This window comes from Hypanus sabinus, chromosome 6, assembly GCF_030144855.1.
Source record: "Hypanus sabinus isolate sHypSab1 chromosome 6, sHypSab1.hap1, whole genome shotgun sequence".
In the NCBI taxonomy this organism is placed as follows: domain Eukaryota; kingdom Metazoa; phylum Chordata; class Chondrichthyes; order Myliobatiformes; family Dasyatidae; genus Hypanus; species Hypanus sabinus.
Window position 1 is genome coordinate 83,661,927 of NC_082711.1, and position 19,193 is coordinate 83,681,119.

Consider the following 19,193-nt stretch of genomic DNA (forward strand, 5'->3'; position numbering starts at 1 on the left):
TGGACAACCAGCACCTCTTCCCCAGGGCACCACTGCTCAGTACAAGAGGACATGGCTTTAAGGTAAAGGGAGGGAAGTTCAAGGGGGATATTAGAGGAAGGTTTTTCACTCAGAGAGTGGTTGGTGCATGGAATGCACTGCCTGAGTCAGTGGTGGAGGCAGATACACTAGTGAAGTTTAAGAGACTACTAGACAGGTATATGGAGGAATTTAAGGTGGGGGGTTATATGGGAGGCAGGGTTTGAAGGTCGGCACAACATTGTGGGCCGAAGGGCCTGTAATGTGCTGTACAATTCTATGTTCTATATTGTTTACTGATACCTATGTGGAGCCTTGTTCCAGTTTTGCCAGTGAACTTCCATAAACTATAGATCCAAGAACAGAATCAAAGTAACAGACTATTCAGCCCAATGCATCTACTTTTTAATCACAATACTCCAAACCAAACTCAAGGCACAGTATCTGATCCCTGACACATTCTTACACTACTTATGAAATGAACAGCTGGAAACTAGACTCTAAGCTCCGACACCATGAACTTTTCCATCTGGCCTGGTGCTTAAATCAGCTAAACAGTGGGTCGTTCCTCGCTCTTGGGCCTGGACTCCGCGGCCTTGCTTCGGCCAGTACCTGACCTTTTTAATCTGGCCCAGTGGTTAAATCAGCTAAAGCCTGGGTCATTTCCTGCTCGCAGGCCCAGTGACCATGCACCAACTCTGCCTCACCTCAATTCTCCCACTTCAAAGTCCACTCCAGCAGCTAAACATTGGCTCAGTCTCTGCTCTTAGGCCCAGGCCCCACCACCACGATTTGTCCGGTTCGTGCCACACTGCATCTGTTCTGCAGCTTTGAGAATTTATTACACACTGCAAAAAAGCCAGATCATACAGGTGGTTCAAAGGTACAACTCCAAAAGGGAAGATACGAGCTAGTGATTGCAGTGATTGTTCTTGAGAAGAAAAATGTTCCGAGAAATATATGCATTTCTTTGAAAATATTTCCAATTTTTTTTGTAACATATGAGCCTTTGCATCTTCCAACTTCAATTTTTAAAAACTAAACATTATGCCTCTTACTTAATTGAAACTCCTATTGCAACTGTTTCCTTTTTGGACTCTTCTCTATCTGCTCGGAACTCTGACTGGGAAATGGTGTTGGTGGTGGTGGGTGGGGGAATTTTCTATTCATTTCATCTCTGTAACTCTGCTAGTACTTCACTTAATAAGGTCAGGTATTTAAATTTGATCTCTCAATTTTAAAAAGAGGGTTTTATTTTGAGTGTTTTAATTCTCTGAATAAATAATGAAAACAGCATAGCTCTGTGTGGTCAACTAAGTAATGGAAATCAGCACCTGCCCAACCTCCATTCGACCTTTGCAAGATAAATCACTCTGTGGCATTGTACTTCCGAAAATACTGAACACACTTTTGGAGAACTAGAACTAGTAAATAAAACACTGTTACGACTTAAAAGTCAACAGTGTTCAACAAGTCAGGTGGCAGCTGTGAAAATTATGTTCTCTCTCTCTCTCCCCACAGATGATGTAAGACCTGCAGAGTATTTCCAAAAAATTCTGCTATTATTTTATTTCCAGCATCTGCAATTCTCTGCTTTTGGATAATTTTGATTGTCCCGTTCAGAAACCTCATAAAGTAATATGGTGGAAAATATTTTTAACTGTTCCAAAAGGAACAGGTACAGCATTCTAGTATGATGCATGGAGACAGTAACACTGAGCAAGTTTCAGGGTTAATTTCCTGATGATGCTTTTGCTGTTCCAACTTAACATTTTCCTATCCACAGATCATAAATGTTTTCTCTTTTAAAGTAAAACTTACCCAATCTGGGGCATTAATCCTTTCTCCTATCTAAAACTGTTCCCCGACACGTGCTCTCAGCCTTTGATCTAAAACAATTTTAGCTTCTGCAGTCTAGCCTCTCAGATAAATCCTTTTTCCCTAAATATAAAATGAGTTAGTCGGTTGATGTGATTTAAAAAAGATGCATTACCCTCTGGTAACTTTTTCCCTTTTGCTGCTTAAGTCTGGGGCAATTTTTACTTGGTTTTAGCTCCTCACAAATTCTATTAATGAATAAAATATATTTAGTTTTACAGCAGTTTCAACAAAAGCTGGATCTCCAGATTAACTTGTTGCATGTATGTGCTGGCTTTTCTTGTTTGTACCCAGTGTCAGCAGCTTAGAGAGGAAACACACACATCCTTGTAATCATTGCTGTTGAGGTATTTGAGTTGACTTGGACCTTTCAATAGGTAAGAAGGTAAGAGTTATCTTACGCAGTTATCAAATTCATGAAATCAATTAATTAGAACATTAAATACGAGAACAAATATTTCTTTGTTTCAGGGGAGCTAAGATAGTGAATCTATTGAAAGGGTAGAGAAGAGCAAAGCCTCTTGTTCTGGGTAAATAGAATTTTAAGTAGGGCTGAGGGTGAAGAAAATTTTTAGAAGATCATGCCATGAGGGTAGTGAAGTTAAGGAGTGAACTTAGCAAAAGGAGCTTCCTTCTGGCATATAACACAGAATAATAGCTGGTTCAAAATATACCTTAATCATGTTTCAATTGTTAGCTTTTGAATGCATTTTGCTGTTCCTATTGAATCATGTTTTGCCCCAGGAATCCTCTGTGATTGTGACAGTAATGATCACAACTGGAGAACAGATGAAAGTATCCTACGAGGTAAATTTTCACTGCCCATCCAAGCCATTTACTTTGGTGATACTGAAGATGCACCATTAGATGGCCTTTCACACCACTGGAAAGCTCACATGTAAAGGGAAAGATATGACACAGGATTACCAATTATTGTGACAGCATGGACATTCATCACTGTAATTGAATAACCTCTCTCATTCCCAGCCATGATGCAAATTTAATAATAAAAAATGTTTTCAAATATTTTCAAACATTTAAATGTTTTTTTAAACATTTCAAACAAATGTTTTTAATGGACTTCAGCACATTAGGACAAATTTAGCTGCAACATAACAGACATTTCTTAAAATAGAAACTACCCATTCAGGGCAATCCCCAACCTTTTTCATCTAGTACGAATGAAATATTCCTCTGTCCCTTTCTTCCTCCTGCACATTTCTAGTTTCCCCTTTCATTGATCTTCACTCCTTAACCAAAACATCTGACTTTGTTAAGTACAAGGTTTCTGCTTAAGGAAAGAAGAACTCACAACATTGAGAAAATATATATTGGTTAAGGATTGAGAGCCAGCTAACCTACAAGAAACTGGCCAAGGTAAATGAATCATTTTCAAGCTAGCAAACTTCAATTTCTATAATGTCACAGGAAACATTTTTGGCACTAACTATTTCCATAAGACAAAGGAGCAGAATTAGACCATTCAGCCTATTGAGTCTGCTCGGCCATTCCATCACGGCCAATTTATTATCTCTCTCAACCCTATTCTCCTGCCTTCTCCCCGTAACCTTTGACACTTAGACTAATCAAGAACCTATCAACCTCCACTTTAAATATAGCCAGTGACTTGGTCTCCACAGCCATCTATGGTTGTGGCACATGGCTAAGTTGGTAAGGCTTTGGGCTAGCGACCTAAAGGTCATTAGTTCAAGCCTCAGCTGAGGCAGTATGTGTGTCCTTGAGCAAGGCACTTAAGCACACACTACTCCTGCACGTTTATAGCCCAGTGGCAGTAGTTGGTGCAGTATGGACAAGACAATGAATTCCACAGATTACCCTATGGCTCAACTAATTCCTCATTTAAGTTCTAAATGGACGCTCCTCTACTCTAAGGCTGTGCTGTCTGGTCCTAGACTCGCACACTCTCGGAAACATCTTCTGCATATCCACTCTATCCAGGCCTTACAATATTTGATAGTTTTCAATTAGGTCTCTCCTTATTCTTCTGAACTCCAGTGTTTACAGGCCCAGAGCCATCAAATGCTCATCATACATTAAACCTTTCATTCCTGGAATCAATTTTGTGAACCTTCTCTGAACTCTCTCCAATGCCAGGACATCTTTTCTCAAACAAGAGGCCCAAAACTGCTTGCAATACTTCAAGTGTGATCTAACCAATGTTTCATAAAGCTTCAGCATTACATCTTTATATCTTTACATTTTTATATTCTAGTCTTCTCAAAATGAAGGCTAACATTAAATTTGCCTTTCATACCACTGACTGAACCTGCAAGTTAAACTTTAGGAAACCCTGCACAAGGACTCCAAAGACCCTTTGCACCTTTAAGTTTTGAATTTTCTCCATTTAGAAAATAATCTACACCTTTATTCCTTCTACCAAAGTGAATGACCATATACTTCCTGGTGACTTATCGACCTTCACATCTTTTAGCTACCCAAGCACCTTCTCCTTAGCAATAACAATTACACTCACTTCTGGCCCTCGATACTCTCCAATTTCTGGTGTGCTGCTAGTGTCTTCCAAGATGAAAACTGACATAAAATACTTAATATGTTTGTCACCATTTCTTTGTCCCCCATTACTACCTTGCTATCATCATTTTCTGGCAGTCCAATATCCACTCTTGCTTCTCTTTTACTCTTTATATATATGAAAAAAGTTTGCATCCTCTTTTACGTTATTAGTTAACTTACCTTCACGTTTCATCATTTTTCTCCTAATGTTGTTTTAGTTGTCTTCTGGTGGTTTTTAAAACCTTCCCCATACTCTAACTTACCATTAATTTTTGCTATATTATGTGCCCTGTCTTTTGCTTTTATTGACTATGGCTGCCTCATTCTTTCTTTAGAATACTGCTTCATCTTTGGGATGTATCCATCCTATGCCTTCCAAATTGGACCCAGAAACACAAACCATTGCTGTACTGCCATCAACTTTGGACTGCTCCTTTCTTATGCTTCTGTAATTCCCTCTACTCCACTGTAATAACCATATAACAATCACAGCACGGAAACAGGCCATCTTGGCCCTCCTAGTCCGTGCCGAACCCTTAATCTCACCTAGTCCCACCTACCCGCACTCAGCCCATAACCCTCCACTCCTTTCCTGTCCATATACCTATCCAATTTTACCTTAAATGACACAACTGAACTGGCCTCTACTACTTCTACAGGAAGCTCATTCCACACAGCTATCATTCTTTGAGTAAAGAAATACCCCCTCGTGTTTCCCTTAAACTTCTGCCCCCTAACTCTCAAATCATGTCCTCTAGTTTGAATCTCCCCTAATCTCAATGGAAACAGCCTGTTCACGTCAACTCTATCTATCCCTCTCAAAATTTTAAATACCTCGATCAAATCCCCCCTCAAACTTCTACGCTCCAATGAATAGAGACCTAACTTGTTCAACCTTTCTCTGTAACTTAATTGCTGAAACCCAGGTAACATCCTAGTAAATCGTCTCTGCACTCTCTCTAATTTATTGATATCTTTCCTATAATTCGGTGACCAGAACTGCACACAATATTCCAAATTTGGCCTTACCAATGCCTTGTACAACTTTAGCATTACGTCCCAACTTCTGTACTCAATGCTTTGATTTATAAAGGCCAGCATTCCAAAAGCCCTCTTCACCACCCTATCTACATGAGACTCCACTTTCAGGGAACTATGCACAGTTATTCCTAGATCTCTCTGTTCCTCTGCATTCCTCAATGCCCTACCATTTACTCTGTATGTTCTATTTGGATTATTCCTGCCAAAATGTAGAACCTCACACTTCTCAGCATTAAACTCCATCTGCCAACGTTCAGCCCATTCTTCTAACCGGCATAAATCTCCCTGCAAGCTTTGAAAATCCACCTCATTATCCACAACACCTCCTACCTTAGTATCATCGGCATACTTACTAATCCAATTTACCACCCCATCATCCAGATCATTTATGTACATTACAAACAACATTGGGCCCAAAACAGATCCCTGAGGCACCCCGCTAGTCACCGGCCTCCATCCCGATAAACAATTATCCACCACTACTCTCTGGCATCTCCCATCTAGCCACTGTTGAATCCATTTTATTACTCCAGCATTAATACCTAACGACTGAACCTTCTTAACTAACCTTCCATGTGGAACTTTGTCAAAGGCTTTGCTGAAGTCCATATAGACTACATCCACTGCCTTACCCTCGTCAACATTCCTTGTAACTTCTTCAAAAAATTCAATAAGGTTTGTCAAACATGACCTTCCACGCACAAATCCATGCTGGCTACTTCTAATCAGATCCCGTCTATCCAGATAATTATAAATACTATCTCTAAGAATACTTTCCATTAATTTACCCACCACTGATGTCAAACTGACAGAGGTCTATAATTGCTAGGCTTCCTTCTAGAACCCTTTTTAAACAATGGAACCACATGAGCAATACGCCAATCCTCCGGCACAATCCCCGTTTCTAATGACATATTAAAGATCTCCGTCAGAGCTCCTGCTATTTCTACACAAACTTCCCTCAAGGTCCTGGGGAATATCCTGTCAGGACCCGGAGATTTATCCACTTTTAAATTTCTTAAAAGCGCCAGTACCTCCAACTCTTTAATTGTCATAGGTTCCATAACTTCCTTACTTGTTTCCCACACCTTAGACAATTCAATATCCTTCTCCTTAGTGAATACCGAAGAGAAGAAATCATTCAAAATCTCTCCCATCTCCTTCGGTTCCACACATAGCTGACCACTCTGATTCTCTAAGGGGCCAATTTTATCCCTCACTATCCTCTTGCTTTTAATATAACTGTAGAAACCTTTCGGATTTACTTTCACCTTATTTGCCAAACCAACCTCGTATCTTCTTTTAGCTTTTCTAATCTCTTTCTTAAGATTCCTTTTACATTCTTTATATTCCTCGAGCAATTCCTTTACTCCATGCTGCCTATATCTATTGTAGACATCCCTCTTTTTCTGAACCAAATTTCTAATATCCCTTGAAAACCATGGTGCTCTCAAACCTTTAACCTTTCCTTTCACCCTAACAGGAACATAAAGATTCTGTACCCTCATAATTTCACCCTTAAATGACCTCCATTTCTCTATTACATCCTTCCCATAAAACAACTTGACCCAATCCACTCTCTCTAAATCCCTTCGCATCCCCTCAAAGTTAGCCTTTCTCCAATCAAAAATCTCAACTCTAGGTCCAGTCCTGTCCTTCTCCATAATTATATTGAAGCTAATGCTATTGTGATCACTGGACCCGAAGTGCTCCCCAACACATACATCTGTCAGCTGACCTATCGCATTCCCTAACAGGAGATCCAACACTGCCCCATCTCTAGTTGGTACTTCTATGTATTGTTGCAAAAAACTATCCTGCACACATTTCACAAACTCTAAACCATCCAGCCCTTTTACAGAATGAGCTTCCCAGCCTACATGTGGAAAATTAAAATCTCCCACAATCACCACCTTGTGTTTACTACAAATATCTGCTATCTCCTTACACATTTGCTCTTCCAACTCACGCGCCCCATTAGGTGGCCTATAATACACTCCTATCAGTGTTACTGCACCTTTCCCATTCTTCAATTCCACCCAAATGGCCTCCCTAGAGGAGCTCTCTAATCTATCCTTCCAAAGCACCGCCATAAGATTTTCTCGGACAAGCAATGCAACACCTCCTCCTCTGGCCCCTCCTACTCTATCACACCTGAAGCAACTAAATCCAGGAATATTTAGTTGCCAATCACACCCTTCCTGCAACCATGTTTCACTAATAGCTACAACATCATAATTCCAGGTATCAATCCACGCTTTAAGCTCATCCACCTTTCTTACAATGCTCCTAGCATTAAAATAGATACATTTAAGATACTCTCCATCTCCTCCTCTCTTTCTATCCCTAACAATGCATTCCAATTTATTATCCTTTTCTTTCTTCTCCCCTACATCTTCGGGCTGAACACATTCCTTCTCCATCACCTGCCTTTCCTCCCTCACACACTGTCTATTTACTTGCTCCACTGGTGAACTAACCACCTCTCCCATAGTCTCCTCAAATAGTCTCCCGCCCCCCCCCCCCCATCTTACTAGTTTAAAGTCCGCCCTGTAGCCCTAGCAAACCTCCCCGCTAGGATATTGGTCCCCCCACGATTCAAGTGTAACCCGTCCTTCTTGAACAGGTCACTCCTGCCCCAGAAGAGGTCCCAATGATCCAGAAACTTGAATCCCTGCCCCCTGCTCCAATCCCACAGCCACGCATTCATCCTCCACCTAATTCTATTCCTACTCTCACTGTCGCGTGGCACAGGCAGTAATCCCGAGATTACTACCTTTGCGGTCCTTCTTCTTAACTGCCTTCCTAACTCCCTATACTCTCGTTTCAGGACCTCTTCCCCGTTCCTTCCTATGTCATTGGTACCTACATGTACCACGACCTCTGGATCTTCACCCTCCCACTTCAGGATATCTTGGACTCGATCAGAAACGTCCCGAACCCTGGCACCAGGGAGGCAAATTACCATCCGGGACTCCCGGTCACCTCCACAGAAACGCCTGTCTGAGCCCCTGACTATTGAGTCCCCTATTACTATGGACCTCTTTCTTCTAACCCTACCCTCCCGAGCTACAGGGCCGTCCTCTGTGCCGGAGTACTTATTGTCAAGGGGTACAACCACTGGGGTACTCTCTAGTACCTGCCTCTTCCCCTTCCTGACTGTAACCCACCTATCTGCCTAATAGTGATATATCTCACGTTATCATTGTCCTCTCAAACTGTAGGGTGAATTCAAAGTAAATTTATTATCAAGGTATGTCACCATATTCAACCTTGAAATTCATTGTCTTGCCAGCATAGTCAATAAATCCAATAACCATAACAGGATAATGAAAGATTGCACCAACAGGTTGGACAACCAGTGTGCAACAGTCAACAGACTCTGCCAATACAAAAAGAAACAACAAATATCGAAAACATGAGATGAAGAGTCTTTGAAAGTGAGACCATAGATTGTGGGAATAGTTCAGAGTTGGGGCAAGTGAAGTTGAATGAAAATATCCCCTCTGGTTTAAGAGCCTGGTGACTGAGGGATAACGACTGTTCCTGAACTTGGTGGTGTGAGTCCTGAGGCTCTTTAACCTCCTTCCTGATGGCAATAGCAAGAAGAGAGCATGTCCCGGATGGAGGGAGATCACTAATGGTGGATGCTAAGTTCCTGTGACAATGCTTCATGCAGATATGCTTAATGGTGGGAGGGCTTTACTCATGATAGACTGGGTTGTATCCTCTACTTCTTGAGGGATATTTCCGCTCAAGGGCATTTGGTGTTTCCATTAGCGGACTATGATACAGCCAGTCAATATAATCTCCACCACACATCTATAGATGATTATCAGGTTTAGATATTATGCCGAATCTTTGTGCTTATAAGGTTTTTGCTATGCAATCTTTGTAATTGCACTTACATGCTGTGCCCAGGTCAGGGCCTCTAAAATAATAACACTGAGGAATTTAAAGTTGCTAACCCTCTCCACCTCTGATCTCAGATACACTAACAGGGATGATAGCAGTACAACAATGGCTGGGTCAATTCAGAAGGCACGGGATAGGACTGGCTCATTGACCTCCAGTTTCCTATTTAAGCCAAATAGCAGCTCCTTGGTCTTGCCATCATATCAGGACCACCGTCTACTGAGTTCCTTTACCACAAGTTCCGTAATTAAATATATTCAAGGCTGAGATGGATGGATTTTTGGTCCACAGAGCAATTGAGTGCTGGGGAAAGGCACAAACAAGAGAAAATCTGCAGATGCTGGCAATCCAAACAACATACACAAAATGCTGGAGAAACTCAGCAGGCCAGGCTGCATCTATGGAAAAGTATAGTGGATGTTTGGGGCCAAAACGTACTTGGGTAGAAGGGTTTTGGCCCGAAACATTGACTGTACTTTTTCCATAGATGTTGCCTGGCCTGCCGAGTTCCTCCAGCATTTTGTGAGTAAAGTTAAGGTGCCAATCATGATCTTGTTGAAAGGGCTAACTTTTGTCTACCCCCATTTCATATGTTTTTGCTTCCTACTATATTCTTTGCGTAGTTTTACCTCACATACAAATATCATGCTCATGTTAGATTCTACCCTGTTCATTAAAGAACAAAAGAGCTGACTGTGGACTACAGGAGGAATGGAGACAGACTAATTCCTAATGACATCAATAGATCTGGGGTTGAGAGGGTGAACAGCTTTAAGTTCCTTGGCATAATCACTACTGAGGATCTCATGTGGTCTGTACCTACCAGTTGTGTGGTGAAAAAGGCACAACGGTGCCTCTTTCACCTCAGATGGTTGAGGAAATTTGGTATTAGCCCCCAAATCCTAAGAGATTTCTACTGGGGCACAATTGAGAACATCCGGACTGGCTGCATCACTGCCTGGTATAGGAACTATACTTCCCTCAGTTGCAGGACTCTGCAGAGAGTGGTGCGGACAGCCCAGCGCATCTGTAGATGTGAACTTCTCATTATTCAGGACATTTACAAAGACAGGTGTGTAAAAAGGGCCCAAAGGATCATTGGGGACCCAAGTTACCCCAACCACAATCTATTCCAGCTGCTACCATCCGGGATAAAAAGCTCCAGGCCAGCTTCTCCCACCAAGCCATCACACTGATTAGTTCATGCTGACACAACTGTATTTCTATGTTATATTGTTGTACATACAATTTATTATAAATGACTGTAAATTGCACATTTAGATGGAGACAAAACAAAGATTTTTACTTTGCAAGATGCAAGATGGAAAGCTGAGAAATTGCTCATTTTCTGACTCTAAGTCAATTTTGTCTCCATACTTTATTCTTCAGAGATTTTAATTTTGCAGACATCTATTATGTTGCATTGTATCAAATGCCTTTTGAATATACTTATGTGAAATAAGTGGTTTGCAGCTTCTGAGCTTGTACTGTTGAACAGGGATGTAACAACCTACAATGATTGAGATCCATCAATAAGTCTAAGTGCTGATGACAGGAAAAGCTTTTGGTAATTGGTGTCCTTTAAACACATCACCTCCAGTGACCAACATAGAAGTGGGCATGTTTAAATGAACTATAACATTTCCAGAGCTAAATAATTTGCAGATGTACTTTGAAGAATACAATGCAGAACAATACTAGCCTGCATCAAACTCTCCACAGTTTTATCTTCTGTTTGCTGGCCTTTTGTTTCAGAAGTAATTAACGTCTAACAATTCAGCAAAGACACACAATAAGGTTTACTGAATCACCGTTTTAAAAAAATGTGCAAAGAATTGACCTGAGAAAATGCTGGAAGAGATTTTTAAATAAAAGATCACCCTTTCATTCTAGCTGCTTGCAACTAGATTACCAGAATTACATCTCTAGTTAGCACACTGTATAATTCATGTGTTCAGATTAATTTCATCTTTATTGAGTTCAATAATTACACAGCCACCTTTAACATTGTGCTAAAGTAGGTTTCTATCAAAAGCACAAAACAAATGAGAAAACGATGTTAAGCCTTGGGTCAACACTGTCTGCAGCGGCAGCACAAATGCTGACAGAAATGTACAGTACACACTTCACCCCATAGATGTTGCCGTTTTCACTTTTGTGTTTCTCATACAATTGTAATATCCAACAGAGTAGAATGGCATTCCATTGTGTTCTGCCTATTGAACTGAATTTACGATTGCCAAATCTGTCTCTTCCTACGAATTTTCCTCAGCTCTCTGTTATTAATTACTGAATCTGTTACTGCATTTCACTTAATTTCGGATGTGCGGTCCAAACTCCAAATATAATCAAAAAGTATTCTTCTAATCTTGAACATCAAAGTAATCAATGATTGGTTCCTCCTTAAATGGTTTTTGCATGTTGAATGTTCCATTGTCAATCCTGGGTGATAACAGAAAAGAGTTTAGAATTTTGCAATTTAGTAACATGCATGTTACAAAATTTAACTTTGATCTGTTGAGTGTAATTTTAATGCACAACTGTTTGGCTTTCGTCTACCGTCTTCTTTAAACCTATATATTCAACTCTGCTGTTATCTCACAATAACCTAGTCAGTTGTCTGCTGTGTGCACTCATCTATAATGGCAATCAGGTAAGGATATAAGGTCTTGCATCCTTGTATTCATTTCCAAAATCACAAATATGGTTGATTAACTGCATCCTCAGTTCAGGAGCAGTAAGTGGTAGCTTTGTCAGTGAAGTCCACATTTCCTGAATGAATAAGGAAGGGCAATAGCTCAGTTTTCTCATCATTTCAAAACCTTTCTACGGTCTCACCTATCAATCTCAATTTATTTGTTTAAATGTAATCTGCTAAAGCACAAGTGCAATACCCCAGGGAAGATTTACTGTGTTTAAGTGTCATTCTCTGGGTAAATTCACAGAATGAGCTACAAGAAATATTCTTCAAACATCAAATTATATGATGTCTCAGCTAAATAAGCTAAAACCCTTAAATGGAACTCTTACACAAATTATGGTTGGCTTTTCCAAAAACGAAAAAAAAAAATGTGGAAATGGTGGTGGGAGGGGATATGGCGCCAAACAGCATTTCAGAACTTCAGAACTGTATATGATTACACTAGAACAGAACTATGACAACACTGGAGAGTGCAGAAAAGATTTACAAGGAGTTTGCTTCAGAGCCCAGGAAATCGAAGGGAAGCTTAACTGACGTGCATAAAATATGAGGGCTTGGATGGAGTAGGTAGAAAGGACATTTTTCCCCAAGCAAAGGTGACAGAATCTTGGGGGGTGGGGGAGGTGGTACAGATTTTTACAGTAATTGGTAGTAGTATTAATGGAGGAGAGAGAATGTTTTCTTTCACCCCACAGCTGGTGGAGATCTGGAGTTCAAAACTAGAAAGGATGGCCAAAGCAGAAAACCTCACATTTGACTTGGATGCGTGACCTGGAGGACGATGGACAAAGTGGCTTTTTTAACCAACATCGAGGTAATGACACAAATGATCTTCTTTCTGTGACAGTAGCTTTTCTATGATCCTATAAACTTTAGCCTTATAAAGCTGGAAGTAAATTTATCAAAGTACATATACAGTACCTATAAAAAGTATTCACAATCCCCCCTGAAATGTTTCATGTTTTATTGTTTCACAACATTGAATTACAATGGATTTAATTTGGCTTTTTGGCACTGATCAACAAAAATAGATTCTTTTGTGTCAAAGTAAAAACAGAGCTGTACAAAATGAGATCTTTTACAAAGTCCACCCGCTTCAAGTCAATATTTACACCTTTCACAGCAATTACAGCCTTGAGTCTGTGTGGATAGGTCTCTAACAACTTTGCACATCTGGACACTACAACTTTTCCCCATTCTACTTTACAAAACTGCTCAAGCTCTGTTAGATCATGAGTGAACAGCCCTTTTCAAGTCTAACCACAAAATCTGAATTGGATTGAGGTCTGGAATCTGACTTGGCCACTCCAGGCATTAACTTTGTTGTTTTTAAGTAATTTCTGTGTAGCTTTGGCTTATGCTTGGGGTCACTATCTTGCTATCTCTTACAGACTGTATCAGGTTTTCCTTCAGGATTTCCCTGTATTTTGCTGCATTCATTTCACCCTCTACCTTCACAAGCCTTCCAGGGTCTGCTGCAGTGAAGTATCCCCACAGCATGATGCAACCACCACCATGCTTCACAATGTATATTTGATGTAGTGTAGTGTTTGGCTTGCACAGCGTTTAAATCTGATGGCCCAAAAGCTCTACTTTGGTTTCATCTGACCATAGAACTTTCTTCCAGCTGACTTCAGTACTCTGGCAACCTCTAGCTGAGATTTCATAGTTTTTTCTCAACAGTGGCACTCTCCCATAAAGCTGCGACTGGTGAAGCATCTGGGCAATATTTGTTTTATGTTCAGTCTCTCCCATCTCAGCCAGTGAAGCTTGTAACTCCTGCAGAGCTGTCATAGATCTCTTGGTGGCCACCCTCACTAGGCCCCTTCTTGTCTGGTCATTCAGTTTTTGAGGACAGCCTGCTCGCGGTAGATTTACGGCTGTGGCATATTCTTTCCATTTCTTGATGTCTGACTTAACTGTACTCCAAGGGATATTCAGTGATTTGGAAATGTTCTTGTATCCATCTCCTGGCTTATGTTTTTCAATAACCTTTTCACAGAGTTGCTAGGAGTGTTCTTTTGTTTTCATAGTGTAGTTTTTGCCAGGATATTGACCAGCAGTTGGACCTTCCAGATACAGCTGTATTTTTACTATAATCAATTGAAACACCTTGACTGCACACAGGTCTCCAAAAACAGATCTCCATTTAACTAATTATGTGACTTCTAAAACCAACTGGCTGCACAAGTAAACCAGGTAGCATCTATCGGAAAAAGGTACAGTTGTTTCAGCCTGAAATGTCGACTGTGCTTTTTTCCATAGATGTTGTCTGGCCTGCTGAGTTCCTCCAGCACTTTGTGTGTTGCTTGTATTTCCAGCACCTGCAAATTTTCTCTTACTTGTGGCTGCACCAGTGACGATTTGGTTTGTCATATTAAGGGGGGGGGGGGGGTGCGCAGAGGAAGGGGAGTGAATACTTGTGCGATCAATTATTTTGTATTTTATATTTGTAATTAATTTAGATCACTTTGTAGAGATCTGCTTTCACTTTGACACAAAAATGTCTGTTTCTGGTGATCAATGTCAAAAGAAACCAAATTAAATCCACTGATATTTAATACTGTGAAACAATAAGAGAAGAAAACTTCCAGGGGGTTGGGGGGAAGATGATGAATATGTTTTATAGGCACTGTACTGTATGTCACCATATGCAACCCTGAGATTTATTTTCTTGTGGGCAATAAACCTATAGAACAAAATCAATGAAAGATTCAATGAATTTCACTATGGAAATTGGAAAGGACCAAGATTTAGTTGAGCATTCAAAATGAAGGGCTGCCCAGAGCAGTCTAATAACTGAAATCAAAGATTGAAAGGACCTTTAAACACTCTCTACTACATCTAGCAACACCTGTTATCATAGGATTCTCAGCAAGACATCTCATTCTGAGAGAAGTGTGCAAGAGATAACTATCCTAAATCCAGATTATTATATCAAGTGTGAAGCTAGTTGTCTAACCACTGAAAATACAGCAGGATTTGGATTGAGATGTGTGAGTATCAAGGAGGCAGGCCTTCGCACTCTCTGATGAGTGTTCAGTGATGTGCTTCACTGAACAGGACCTTCAAAGAGGCACATTTGGAATTTGTTAGTTAATAACTGATTGGCTAATCAATAGCAGCCAATACCAATAAGGTAGGGTAAGGTACAGAGTGGCCATTTGGAGAGACTTGGCTGTGCAAGTAGGCCAGGCTTTAGATCAAGAGACTGCATGAAGCAGAGTTAGTGGCCCAGGTGTGGGGAGACAGCTCCTGAAGAAAAAGGCTTCAGGCAGAAGGCAAAGGTAGCAGCAGGTAGGGTTTTGGTTGCAATCCTGCTGCGAGCAAGTGCCATGTGAGGGTGAAGTGTCGACTCTTTGGTTTGGAGGTTAGGGTGAGCAGAGGCTAAGGTGAGGTCTCTTTTTTATTGTACAGTTAGAGCAGTAGTAATGGCAGAGAGATAAGTGTATGCTTTGCATGTAGTATGTGGGAAATCTAGTGTCCCTAGTGTCCTCCAGTGTCCCTGATAACTACACCTACAAGAAGTTCATCTGGTTGCGGTTCCTCACAGACCACATTAGAGAAGTAGAACTAAATGGATCACTCAGGGGGCTGAGGGGTTGATAGACTCGAGTTACAGGGAGGTAGTCTCACAGTACGGTTGCAGGCAGCTTGGCGACTGCCAGAAGAAAAGGGAACAGGCAGACATTGTAGGCTAGCCTTGAGGAAATTATGCTCAAAAACAAATTTACTGTTGTGGCGGGGGGTGAAAATGGCCTAACAGGGAAAAACCACAGATTTTCTGGCCAGGTCTCTGGCAATGAATCAGAACTTAAAAGGGAAGGAGGAGAAGAGGAATGCGAGAATGAGACCAGATATATTGGTTAGGGGAACAGACAGAAGATTCTGGACAAGAATGAAACACATGGATGGTATGTTGCCTCCCAGAGGAAGGATAGGGCGTTAATGTAGTCAGTTGGATGAGATGAAAGTGAGGGTGAAGGGCATAGATCAGTAGATGTTATTACAATGTTGTGGTCATTACAGAGACTTGGCTGGGCAAGGGCAGAAATGGCCGCTTTATGTTCTGGGGTTTAGATGAGGTGTAAAAGGGGGATAGGGGTGGCACTGCTAATCGAGGAAAGAATCACATTTGCACAATTCATTGTGGAGGAATTGTCTACTGAGTCTGTGTGGGTTGAAGCCAGAAATAGAAAGGGAGTAACCACTCTGTTGGGAGCATTCTATAGGCCCTCCGCTGGGACCCTGAGGTGCAGGTGAATAGGCAGATGTTGGAAACATGCAAAAATAACAGGGTTGTTGTCATGGTCAACTTCAACTTCCCTAATATTGACTGGCACCTCCATAGTTCAGGAGGATCAATTGGAGCAGATTTTTAGATATATCCAAGAAGGACTCTTGATTGTATGTGGATGGTTCAGTGCCAGGAAATGGCATACTGAATCTGATACTAGCCCAATGAATCTGGCTGAGTGACACACCTCTATGTGTAGACAAGCATTTTGGAGATAGTGACCACAACCTCAACCTTTAGCATAGCCATGGAGAAGGGTAAGAGTAGATGATATGGGGAAGTATTTATTTGGGGTAAGTCTAATTATGATGGTATTAGGCAGGAACTTGGGAGCTTGAGTTGGCAATAGATGTTCTTAGGGAAATGCACAGCAGAAACGTGGAGGTTTTTGAGGGTGCAGTTGCATGGGGTTCTGGATAGGTTTGTCCCACTGAGAGGGAAAAGTTGGCATGGTTGTCAAGAGAGTTGGAACATTTAGTTAAGGGGAAGAAGGAAGCATAGTTAAGATTTGGGAAGTAAATAAAACTCAGGTAAGGCTGTTGAGAATTATAACGTAGCCAGGAAGGAGCTTAAGAACTGTGTTAGGAGTGCTAGAAGGGGACTTGATGAGGCCTTGGCAAGTAGGATTCAACAGAAATCCAAAGCTTTCTACATTTATGTGAAGATCAAGCGAGGGTAGGACTGCTCAGGGATAAAAGGGAAAACGTGCCTGGAGGCAGAGGAGGTAAGTGAGGTCCTTAATGAATACCTTGCTTCAGTGTTCACTAGGGAAAGGGACTTCGATGAATGTGAGGTCAACATTGTGTTGAAGCATGTTTAGCTTCTGAATACCATTAAGATAGGCAAGTCCCTGGGACCTGACAGGATATACGTCAGGTTACCATGAAAGAAAGAGAATGGATTGATGAGGATCTTTGCATTCTCCCTAGCCACATATGTGGTACAAAAGGATTGGAGGATTGCAAATGCTGTTCCATTGCTCATGAAGGGTAATAGATAAACCTGGGAATTCCAGACCAGTGTGTCTTACATTAATGGTGTGCAAAATATTGGAGAGTATTCTTGGAGGCAGGCAAGTATCTGGAGAAGCTTTTATTAGGGTAATGCCCTGGTTGAGATTTTTACTGCTAATGCTTTAGGGCATTTTATTTAGGGCTTGCTGTAAACGCAGCTTGTCCTGCTAGTAGAATTGCTTGGTTTCAGCTAAAGATAAGCGGCTATGATGTTTAAATTAGGACAGTTGTGTCAGGATAGTGGAACTGGGAGAAGTTTCTAGAGAGAACTGGGTGGACACTAGTGGGTTCCTGGTCTTTTTGGTGGAGATGCAGAGAAGATCAGGAAGACAGGCCATAGGATTCTATCCTGCGGGAAGAGGAGATCACAAGGAGTGATTTGCAAGATGAGAGGAGTCCAAGATGGGAAGCTCTACTGGTGATTAGTGGTGAGAATTCAGCACCATGAGTAATGATTACACCCAGCTTTTGGACAACACAAGTTCCAATGCATGTGCATATTTAGACTAGTTTAATTGTAATGGGCCCTGTTATTTTTTCTTTTCTTTCTCTTCATAACTATTTGATAAAGCTGAAATTAGTAAATACACTTTCTTTATAATTGTACATGATGTATGATCTGTTATTTCTTGCTAACTGATAATGGCATATGGGCAGTATTTACACAGCATTCACTCAATTGGGGTTCTGTTAATCAAAACATCCAAATAGTTGAACCCAAATCATACTGACCCTAAATGTACATTAAGAAAGGTAGCCTTCTCACATCTAAGTCCCTGGATGTTAGCAGAGTCAGCTAACAAACCAAGTTTGCATGCGAGCCTGGTGAGGGTGTTACATTTGTGGGAGCTCGTCCAAGATTTGCTGAATGCTGTGCAATTGCTGTTAGGAATTCATTAAGGGTTTGAGTGTTTAAGCCTATGTTTAAACTGGTGTTGGGAAAGTGATTAAAGTACTTTAATCACTTTCCCAACACAGGTCATCATTGTTGGTTGATGGCGTTCTCTGCTTACGATAGTTAGCATGACTTTGAAGGGCAGGTCATGCTGCACAGATGTAGCAAAACAAAATGATTCAGGTAGAGTGGTATCTATGGATTTTACAGGTGCATTTTACAAGTTTCCCAATGGTTGGCTCATCCAGAAAGTTATGAGGCATAGGATTCACAGAAACTTGGCGGTGTGTATTAAGATCTTGCTTGTCCAGAGAAGGCAGAGAGACTAGTGCTCTGAAGGGATCTATTCTGGGACACCTGCTCTGTGTGGTTTTTATTAATTACTTAGATGAGGAAGTGAAGGGTTGGGTGAGTAGGCTTATTGATGGAACAAAGGTTGGAAGTGTTGGGGATAGTGTTGGAGGTTATCATGGGACATGGACAGGATGCAGAGCAGGGCAGAAAAATGTCAGATTCTTAGCAGTGTAGAGAAACAAAGGCATAGGTGGTGAAGGCAGTGAATGATGAGCTGAATGAAGTGAATGATGGAGAAAAGTTTAGGGAGATGTTAGAGGTATGTATGTATGTATGTATCCATCCATCCATTCATTCATTCATTCAAAATGCAGACTGGTAAGTACCTGAAATGGACTGCAGAAGGTGGTGGTAGAGGTTACTACCAGGACATTTAAGAGGATCTTAGACAGGCACATAGATGTAAGAAAAATGGAAATGCTGTGTAGGAGGGAAGGGTTAGATTGATCATGGAGTAGGTTTATATAGATTGGCACAACATCGTGGGCTGAAGGCCTATACTGTTTGATGTTCAACGTCAATTCACATTTTCAGCTTCAACTGTGA

At 41.1% G+C, this 19,193-nt stretch overlaps 1 protein-coding gene across 1 annotated transcript in view; it reads right to left on the reverse strand.

The window, feature by feature from the left end:
* Positions 1–11,340: 11,340 nt before the first annotated feature.
* The window catches only part of nfx1 (nuclear transcription factor, X-box binding 1), a 73,370-nt gene continuing 65,517 nt past the window's right edge, over positions 11,341–19,193 (reverse strand). Inside the window, exon 24 of the mRNA XM_059972538.1 lies at positions 11,341–11,829. Coding sequence (XP_059828521.1) covers positions 11,751–11,829 — 79 coding nt within the window. The 3' untranslated portion in view covers positions 11,341–11,750. The remainder of the gene's footprint in view (positions 11,830–19,193) is intronic.